Consider the following 8,506-nt stretch of genomic DNA (forward strand, 5'->3'; position numbering starts at 1 on the left):
AAAAAAAAAAAAAAAAAAAAAGTCAAAATTAAGACACAGGGGTTAAAAAAAAAAAAAAAATCTAAAAATAGGAAGAATAGAAAAGAACTGTGAAGGAAGCGTCGATGGTCAGATCTGTTGTGGAAGAAAATAGAATAGAAAGGCCATTTTATAGGACACACTAGAGAGCTTCAAAGAGAAAAATGTGACAAAACTTAGAGAAAGAACAGGATGAAACGAAGGGTTTACGAAGAGAATAAACAGAATGCTGTCCAAAGAAAGGGAAACAAGAGAGAGATCTGAGCTTTAACCTGAAACTGAAAGAAAGAGTTCACCTTTTGAGTGTGTTAAGCCTTCACCCAAACCTGGGAGCGAACAGAACAGGCCCAAATCTCTCTCTGGTTTCACTGTCCCCAGAGAAAGAGAGGACTGTACCAGCGAATGAGAGAGAGGAGTGTGTGTGTGTGTGTGTGTGTGTTTCTCCCTGTCCATGGAGGTGAAGCTTTAAATAAGTCAGCTCCTTGCCCGTCCCCACTTCCACGTCCCTTCCTTCCTCTCAACCGGGTGTCTGTATTTTCATTCACTTCTTTAAATCTATCTTCCCATTGATTTTCATAGTTATTTAAGCGCTGGCAGTAGAGGTCGAATTAAGGATGTATGGGTACCTACACAAATAATAATAAAATAGTTCTTACAAAAGGAGGATAGATACGCCGTAAAATTTACGGTCCCTCATGTCCATTTTTAAGAATGTTTATATAGGTAAAACTATAGTATATAGTATGTAGAGATTGATTAATGGCTAATTCATGATGAAATAGCAAAAACTGCAGGCTATAGAGAAACAAAATAACTCACTATTTCTTTATCTATTTTATTTATTTACTATATGTTTTATTTTTCTAAATGCCTATTGTCCATACAGTTTCTTATTTTTTTTGGCTGCTAGAATAAAAAGGGAATTGAATTCATTAGAGTTTTTTTTTTTTTTTTTTCTAATTCTATAAATTTTTTGATATCTTAGGGTTCATATAACTGGTTATCAAAAATATAGATTTTGTACCCATTAAACATTTTAAAATTTGAACTTTTTTATTGATTGAACATATTGGACTTGTTTTCAATCTAATTCTTTTATTATTATTATTATTATTTTGCCAAAACCCAAGGCTTCTGTCTTATAAGATGAATTGCTATATTGTAATTTTTGTAGTCAGTAACAATTCATCGTATAAGGGAGAGTTCATATTTCCCATTTCCATAGTTTTTTTTTTTTTTTTTTTTTGACCTGTTCTAGTAGTTAATCTTGTCGTTGTCTGCGTTTAAAAAAGTGTGGACCAGTCTTTAAAGTTTTTTTTGTCGTTCCTTTGTACTTTTGTACACTTATGTATCTCTTTTTTCAGAAGAAAATGAGAAACGGAAAAAAATATTGTTTCAATTTTAAAATAAATTGCACTCTTTTTGACAAAAAATATTAGAAAAATACTTTATATTATTATTAAGTGCACCACAACTTTTTTATTTTATTTTTATTTTTTTCATCTTGACATGCTTATTTGAATATTTAGGGTAGCTTTTATTTTCATCTATAAATTTGGAGACAACATTACTAGTGACAATGAAGCCTGTCCAAACCTTTATTCCTCATCAATAAGTCTGTTTCCAATCTTAATTTTCTCAACAAATAGAAATATAATTATACAAATGGTAAATATTTTAGGAGTTTAAATTAAATTTTAAAAAGATTCTCAAAATAAATGACTAAAATGCCCATTATATATATATATATATATATATATATATTATATATCCAAATAAAATATGTGATTTATTAGTGTCTCAGAATTTGTAGCCTCTATTTATTAATTTATTACATTCTAATGTGTAAAGTACACAACTGCACTGCACTCTGACACATTTTTTCTTTTTTTACCTTTTAATTAATTTGTTAACAGAAACTGTCTGGTGGCAATTAAAAAAAATTGTAGATAGTTCTTTTAAAAAATTCGCATGGAAATCTTATATTTGTGACATTCATAGAATATTATAACCTAGTTTTCAGGTAATGATTGCGTGATGTAATAAAATAATGAGCCATAATTGTGTATTATGGGGTACGAGGTATAACTATGATTTCACATAAAATTGTTTCTATACATAATTGTAATGTAATGCACGTATTTCTTAGGGGTACTTTAGGATTTTCACATCTGTATATTTTAATGTATTTGAATTTTGACTTTACATATTAAAAATTGTTATTGAAACCATGATTAAATTTTGAGAATTCTATTTGTAAATAGTTTTTATATTTTCAAAATAATTTATCGAGTTAGTTATTTTAAGTAACAAAGTCTCTATTTTGTTTTTATCATAAATAAAATTCTTTTAAATATAAATTCTAAGTGGTCCAATTTAAAAGGTTGATAGTCAATTAAATTATATAATTTTGAATATTATGTATTTAATGCACTTAATTTAAAATATCATTCAACATGCATTTGGGAATATAATATCTTAAATTTTAAGAGTTAAAGATAAGTGTGAAGAGTTGTAATATCACAATATAATTTAAATATGAGCTAAACTTTTGTAATATCTTACGATGATATTTAAGATAAAATCAATAATGTTATAGATAAAATTAGAGGTTTATATTGGTCGAGAGACTTTTTGAATTGGTTAGATTGACGCGAACATATGAATAGATTTTTGAGTTGAATTGATTCAATTTGAATTACGATCCGATCGAATCGTCAACTTGTTCAATTTTTTCTTAATATTTAAGAATTTATATTTGTCCACCAAATAGATCATATTAATAATTAAAAATTCACATTCCATGTGGAGGATGCTAAAATGTTGATTTAATAAAAGTTTCGTCGGTGACATTGACTGCAGCATTAATTTTTAATTAATGTTCTTTTATCCAACATTTTCTTCTTCCCATGTTTTATTATTATTATTTTTCCCCTCCCTCAATGAAATCCTCTCTGCAATTATTTTACTTTTTTTTTTCCCTCTCGCCGACACTGAAAAAATGCAATTAAATGTATTTTTTTTTACCTAATTTACACATAATTTTCTTCAGAATAACCTCTTTAATTTTAAATTTTAAATATTTTATTACATCCCATAAAATTCTCATAATTTACAATAACTTTTTAAAATCCTTTTATTTGTAATATTCTTTGAATAAATAAAAAAAATTGACAAATTTCAACGGTCAAAACTGACGTGGATAAATGCAGTGGTTAGACCCTCACATGTTTTTGTTCACACTATGAAACCGGCAAACGCCGTTTACATTCACTAAATCTTTTATTTCTTTTTTTAATTAAAATTTGGTAAAAATATATTTCTCACTCTCCAAGAGAGCGCGTGGGATGGAAGAAGCTTCCCAGCCACGTCCCTTTTTCTTTATATATATTTTAATTATTTTCTTCCCGCTCCCAAACACGTGGCTTGCACGCATACCCATGAAACGACGTCGTAGCGCCTCGAAGCATGTTTCAAAAAATACCTACACGTGTGTATATATATTATTTATATAATAATAAGAAATAAATCCGTTTAAATGTTTTCTATTTACTTGGTAATTAATTTTTATGTTCTAATTTGGTTATTATGTGTATTAGGATTTGGATTTTAATTTTAAAAAATACTTAGAATTTTTTAATGGAACTAAAATTTTTAATTTAATATTACAAAATTCATTAAATAATGTTTTACCGTAGCACGATTTTAAGGTAATGAATGATCTTAATTTAATTTAATATTACAAAATTCATTAAAAGATGTTTTACAATAGCACGGTTTTAAGGTAATTAAAATTTTAATTTAATATTACAAAATTGATTAAATAATGTTTTACCACAGCACGGTTTTAAGGTAATTAAAATTTTAATTTAATATTACAAAATTGATTAAAATGAATCCATCCAAACAAAAATTAAAAAATTATTTATCAAATTTTCTAAGGGAAAAAGGATTTTTATAAAACTTTTTAAATTTGATATATTATTTAATCCAAAAATTAACTATTTTTGAAGTTAAAAAATGGATAAATAGTATTAAAACAAAACGCGCGAATAGTTTCTATAATTGAGAAAGTTAGCAACAAGAGAGAGAAATCGAAGGAAGAGGAAGAGGGAAGAGGGAAGAGGGAACTATAAATTGGAGTCGACTACAAAGCTGGAGTTTCGCTGTGGCGGCGTGGGGTCCTCTCTACTTTCAAATTCTCCAAAATTCCCAATTCTCCCTCTCCAATTTCCTCCGTGTTCCACCGCTCGCTCCAGGTTTCGTTCTTCACGTCTCTAATTTCCTCAATATTTTGTTCCTGTTCTTTGATTTTGGTTTCATTTTCTGCGTTTCGTTCGATATAGGAACATTCTATGCTGCCTTTCTTCCTATTTCTCCTTCCCATTGACAGGTATGTCTTTTCTGGAACTGAAATGGAGTGATAGTTCGTTCTCATTGTAACGATGTGTGATCTCTTTCTTGTTTCGGAATTGAGAAATTAAGAATATGTTCTCTACCTCCATTGAGTGCGTAGTTTGTATGTAGGCTTAGATTCGTACATTTCTCGTCTCTCAGTGGTAAATTTGTTGAGAAGTATCGAAGATAAATGAAAGATGATGGAGAATTGTACTAGGGAATGTTTGCCTTTAACTTGCTTATATGGCTGCATTTAAGGAAAATTGTCTAACGATTGATGATTTCAATTGCTCCTTTCGCAGCCTTTAGCTCTGTGGCGTATGCTCGCGGGTAAATTATATTAAACCAAAATGTCCCTTCTCAGTAGATTCTTTTACAGAAGACCCCCAGATGGGTTGCTCGAATTTGTTGAGCGAGTATATAGTAAGTGAAACCTTTATTGCAATTCTCAATTTGTGACTTCATTTCATTTTCTTTTTCTGTGCGATATTTCTCATTATGAAATTGGCTTAATATGTTCTCATTCGGTTTTCAATTCCATGAATCCGTGCAGTTTTCGATTCGTGCTTTTCCACTGATGTATTGCCCGATGGTATGTATCAAATATATCTGCATGAAATCATAAACGAATTACATGAAGAATTCCCAGACTCCTCCTTCCTTGCATTTAATTTTCGTGAAGGAGAGAAAATGAGCCACTTTGCAGAAATGTTGTGCGAATATGATGTCACTGTGATGGATTATCCTCGACAATATGAAGGGTGCCCTCTTCTTCCATTGTCTTTAATACAGCACTTCCTACGTGTTTGTGAAAGTTGGCTTCTGCTTGGTAATCAACAAAATATCATTCTTCTCCACTGTGAGAGGGGAGGTTGGCCACTCTTAGCATACCTTTTAGCTAGCTTTTTGATTTATAGAAAATTGCACAGTGGTGAGAGGAAAACTCTTGAAATTGTACATCGAGAAGCTCCCAAGGGGTTTTTGCAGCTCTTGTCACCATTAAATCCATTTCCATCTCAGCTCCGCTACTTGCAATATGTTGCAAGGAGAAATATAGTCTCTGAGTGGCCACCACCTGAGCGAGCACTCTCTTTAGATTGTGTAATTCTTCATGGTGTTCCGGGTTTTGATTCTCAGAATGGCTGCAGACCAGTTATTCGTATCTTTGGGAGAAATCTTTTCAGTAAGGGTGGGCTTTCCACCCAAATGATTTTTTCCATGCCCAAGAAAAATAGGGTCCTCCGTCATTACCGCCAGGTTAAAGCTTGATAGACTGAACTTCTACATTTATTTTGTAGACCACGACTTCATATTTTTAGATGTGTTAACTATGCTTAGATGGAAGTTTTGATTGCAGGTAGACTCTGATGTGATTAAAATAGATGTGCAGTGTTTGGTTCAAGGAGATGTAGTGTTGGAGTGTTCACATTTGGAATCAGAACCAGAAAGGGAAGTTATGATGTTTCGTATAATGTTCAACACAGCATTTATTCGATCAAACATACTGATACTAACTTCTGAAAATCTGGACATTCTTTGGGATTCAAAGGAACGCTATCCAAAAGGCTTTCGAGCTGAGGTTGTATTTTAAGTCATTTGGAGAATCTCATTAATCGATTTCTTGCTTTTTACTATTTATTACCATAAGAGATAAACATCTTAATAACTCTGATTTAAAGATGTCTTTTTTTATCTGTAGCTGTCCATCTAATTAGTTACTTTTTAAATTAGATTTTGTTTGGGGAGATAGAATGCATCTCCCCTCCAAGGGCTCCAACCACAATTTTGAATGGCGAAGAGAAAGGTGGATTACCAATTGAAGCTTTTTCCAGGGTTCAAGAACTTTTTAGTGGTGTGGATTGGATGGATACCAATGATGATGTTGCCTTGTGGCTACTGAAAAATCTTTCTGCCTTGAGTGACGTGAAAGAATTGTCAGGATGGCAAACTAAAGCAAGTTCATATTCCTCACCCGTGGATTCTGAAGAGGAAAATAATACGTCTAGCACTGCTGACAGTTCAGATGAAGTATTCGATAGTATGACAAAGTCCTTAGTTGATTTAGCTTCTACCAATTTTACAATTCCAGCTGTGGTACGTTCTTCTGAATTATTGTCTGGCAAGATCGGTGCTACTGAAGTGAATGTTTCACCAGAATCTCCTCAAACTTTTGATGAATGTCAGGATGAAGTCTTTTTAAATAAAGAATCTCTACCGTCTTCATCACCTCCATTATCTTCTCATAGCTCCTCACCCCCTCCTATAAGTTCTTTAATGCCATCACAACTGTTGCCTCCTAATGTACCATCTACCGATGTTAGTGGGGAACTTGTCTCGAACAAGATGACACCCACTGTTAAAGTGATTCCTCCTCCGCCACCGCCACCCCCACCACAACCTTTTTCTTCATCTCATAATAAACCTCATGTAGAAACTTCCATGAGTTCTGACTCAACGTCCATAACAGTGCATGGGATACCCTCTCCTTCGCTTTCACTTGTTCATAAATCCTCTAGTGCTCCTCCACCCCCACCTCCACCTCCACCTCCCCTCCCAAAAAGAACTGGTGTTCCACTGCCACCTCCTTCTTTTGTTGAAAAATCTTCTAGTGCTCCTCCACCTCCCCCTCCACCTCCAGTTCCGAATTCTTTTGGTGCTCCCCCGCCTCCCCCTCCCCCTCCACATCCACCTCTAATTCCAAAATGTTCTAGTGCTCCTCCACCTCCTCCGCCTCCAATTTTGAAATGTTCTAGTGCTCCTCCACCTCCACCTCCACCACCTATTCCAAAGTCTTCTAGTGCTCCTCCACCCCCACCTCCTCTTCCACAATCAAATCGTGGCATGACACCAGTTCCACCTCCTCCACCACTAAAACCTCCTGGTGTTGAGCTACCAAGTCAGGGTACTAAACCAACTAGGCCTCCTCCACCTCCTCCACCAACAAAGGCGTTTAGTTCTAATCCTCCGACAAGTCGTGGTGCTACACCAATGCCACCCCCTCTGCCTGGATCAACACGGTCAAATGTACCACCCCCTCCTGATGGAAGGGGGAAATCTTCTCCAGGATCAACAACTCAAGGAAGTGGTCGAGTTGCTACAGGAGTTGTAAATGCTCCAAAGAAAACCACTTTGAAACCATTGCACTGGGTAAAAGTTACTCGAGCAATGCAAGGGAGTTTATGGGCTGACTCACAAAAGCAGGAGAATCAATCAAGGTACACACCAAGCATGAACTTTTTGAGTTTTCTACTGATTGGATGTTCCACATTGGTATTTTAGATTGTAGAGCATGTACTTTATTCAATATCCAAAGTTTTCTTAATTTGATCCCTGCGAATAATAATAATAATAATTATTATTATTAATTAATAAATAAATAAAGGTTTGTTTTTATGCTTTGATCCATTAATTTCCTAAAAGAAAAAAAAGCTTCGTTGTGGACTTCTATTTTGAACTTATTTGAGGTTCTCTATTGTGTATTTGTCCCTTATTTTCTATTTTTACTCATATCATCTTGGCTGTCTTATTGAGTTGCAAGGGTTTTCCTATTATTCTCATTCCAAGTGATGGTCTTACAGGGCCCCAGAAATAGACATCTCTGAACTTGAAAGTCTATTCTCAGCAGCCTCTGCATCTGATGGAAGTGGCAGCAAAAGTGGAGGACGACGTGCTTCCAACATCAACAAACCTGAAAAAGTGCAACTGGTTAGTCATTTTTCATTCGTTCTTATTCATCCTTAGCGTCATTCTTTTATGTTTCATATTTCCTTCTCATGATTTTGGTTGATGGAGTTCAAGGAAGGGAGGTGGTTTGCAAGGAGCATTTGGTCATTTTCTTGTTTTTATTTGGCTTTTTTTTTGGGTCAAATTTGTGATGTGGTTCTGTTTCATTTTGTCAGATTGACTTGCGGAGAGCATATAACTGTGAAATCATGCTCTCAAAAATAAAGATTCCCTTACCGGATATGATAGTAAGTGAATATTCTTTCCATTATGTTTCATTTGCTATTTCAATTGATGGGTTTGGGTTTTGCTTGAGAGAGAGAGAGAGAGAGAGAGAGAAAGAGAGAGAGAGAGAGGGGGGGGGGGG

The 8,506-nt window shown here is 33.9% G+C and overlaps 2 protein-coding genes across 7 annotated transcripts in view; one reads left to right on the top strand and one right to left on the bottom strand.

The window, feature by feature from the left end:
• LOC111437422 (probable methyltransferase PMT21) overlaps positions 1-552 on the bottom strand; it is a 4,759-nt gene extending 4,207 nt beyond the window's left edge. Inside the window, exon 1 of one of the 2 annotated variants that reach the window (XM_023075388.1) lies at positions 315-552. The gene's annotated coding sequence lies outside the window, so the exon portion shown is untranslated. Of the gene's footprint in view, positions 1-290 lie in introns of both variants that reach the window. The other variant, XM_023075389.1, reaches the window with a different exon arrangement.
• A 3,554-nt stretch (positions 553-4,106) lies between these two features.
• LOC111437368 (formin-like protein 14) overlaps positions 4,107-8,506 on the top strand; it is a 10,507-nt gene continuing 6,107 nt past the window's right edge. For 3 of the 5 annotated variants that reach the window (XM_023075301.1, XM_023075303.1, XM_023075305.1), the window contains exons 1-8: positions 4,107-4,277; positions 4,365-4,411; positions 4,719-4,839; positions 4,970-5,673; positions 5,774-5,995; positions 6,148-7,631; positions 7,995-8,121; positions 8,316-8,387. In XM_023075301.1, coding sequence (XP_022931069.1) covers positions 4,767-4,839; positions 4,970-5,673; positions 5,774-5,995; positions 6,148-7,631; positions 7,995-8,121; positions 8,316-8,387 — 2,682 coding nt within the window. In that variant the 5' untranslated portion in view covers positions 4,107-4,277; positions 4,365-4,411; positions 4,719-4,766. Of the gene's footprint in view, positions 4,278-4,364; positions 4,412-4,703; positions 4,840-4,969; positions 5,674-5,773; positions 5,996-6,147; positions 7,632-7,994; positions 8,122-8,315; positions 8,388-8,506 lie in introns of all 5 variants that reach the window. The other 2 variants (XM_023075302.1, XM_023075304.1) reach the window with 2 other exon arrangements.

The sequence above is a fragment of the Cucurbita moschata genome, unplaced genomic scaffold, assembly GCF_002738365.1.
Source record: "Cucurbita moschata cultivar Rifu unplaced genomic scaffold, Cmos_1.0 Cmo_Scf00063, whole genome shotgun sequence".
NCBI classification, from domain to species: domain Eukaryota; kingdom Viridiplantae; phylum Streptophyta; class Magnoliopsida; order Cucurbitales; family Cucurbitaceae; genus Cucurbita; species Cucurbita moschata.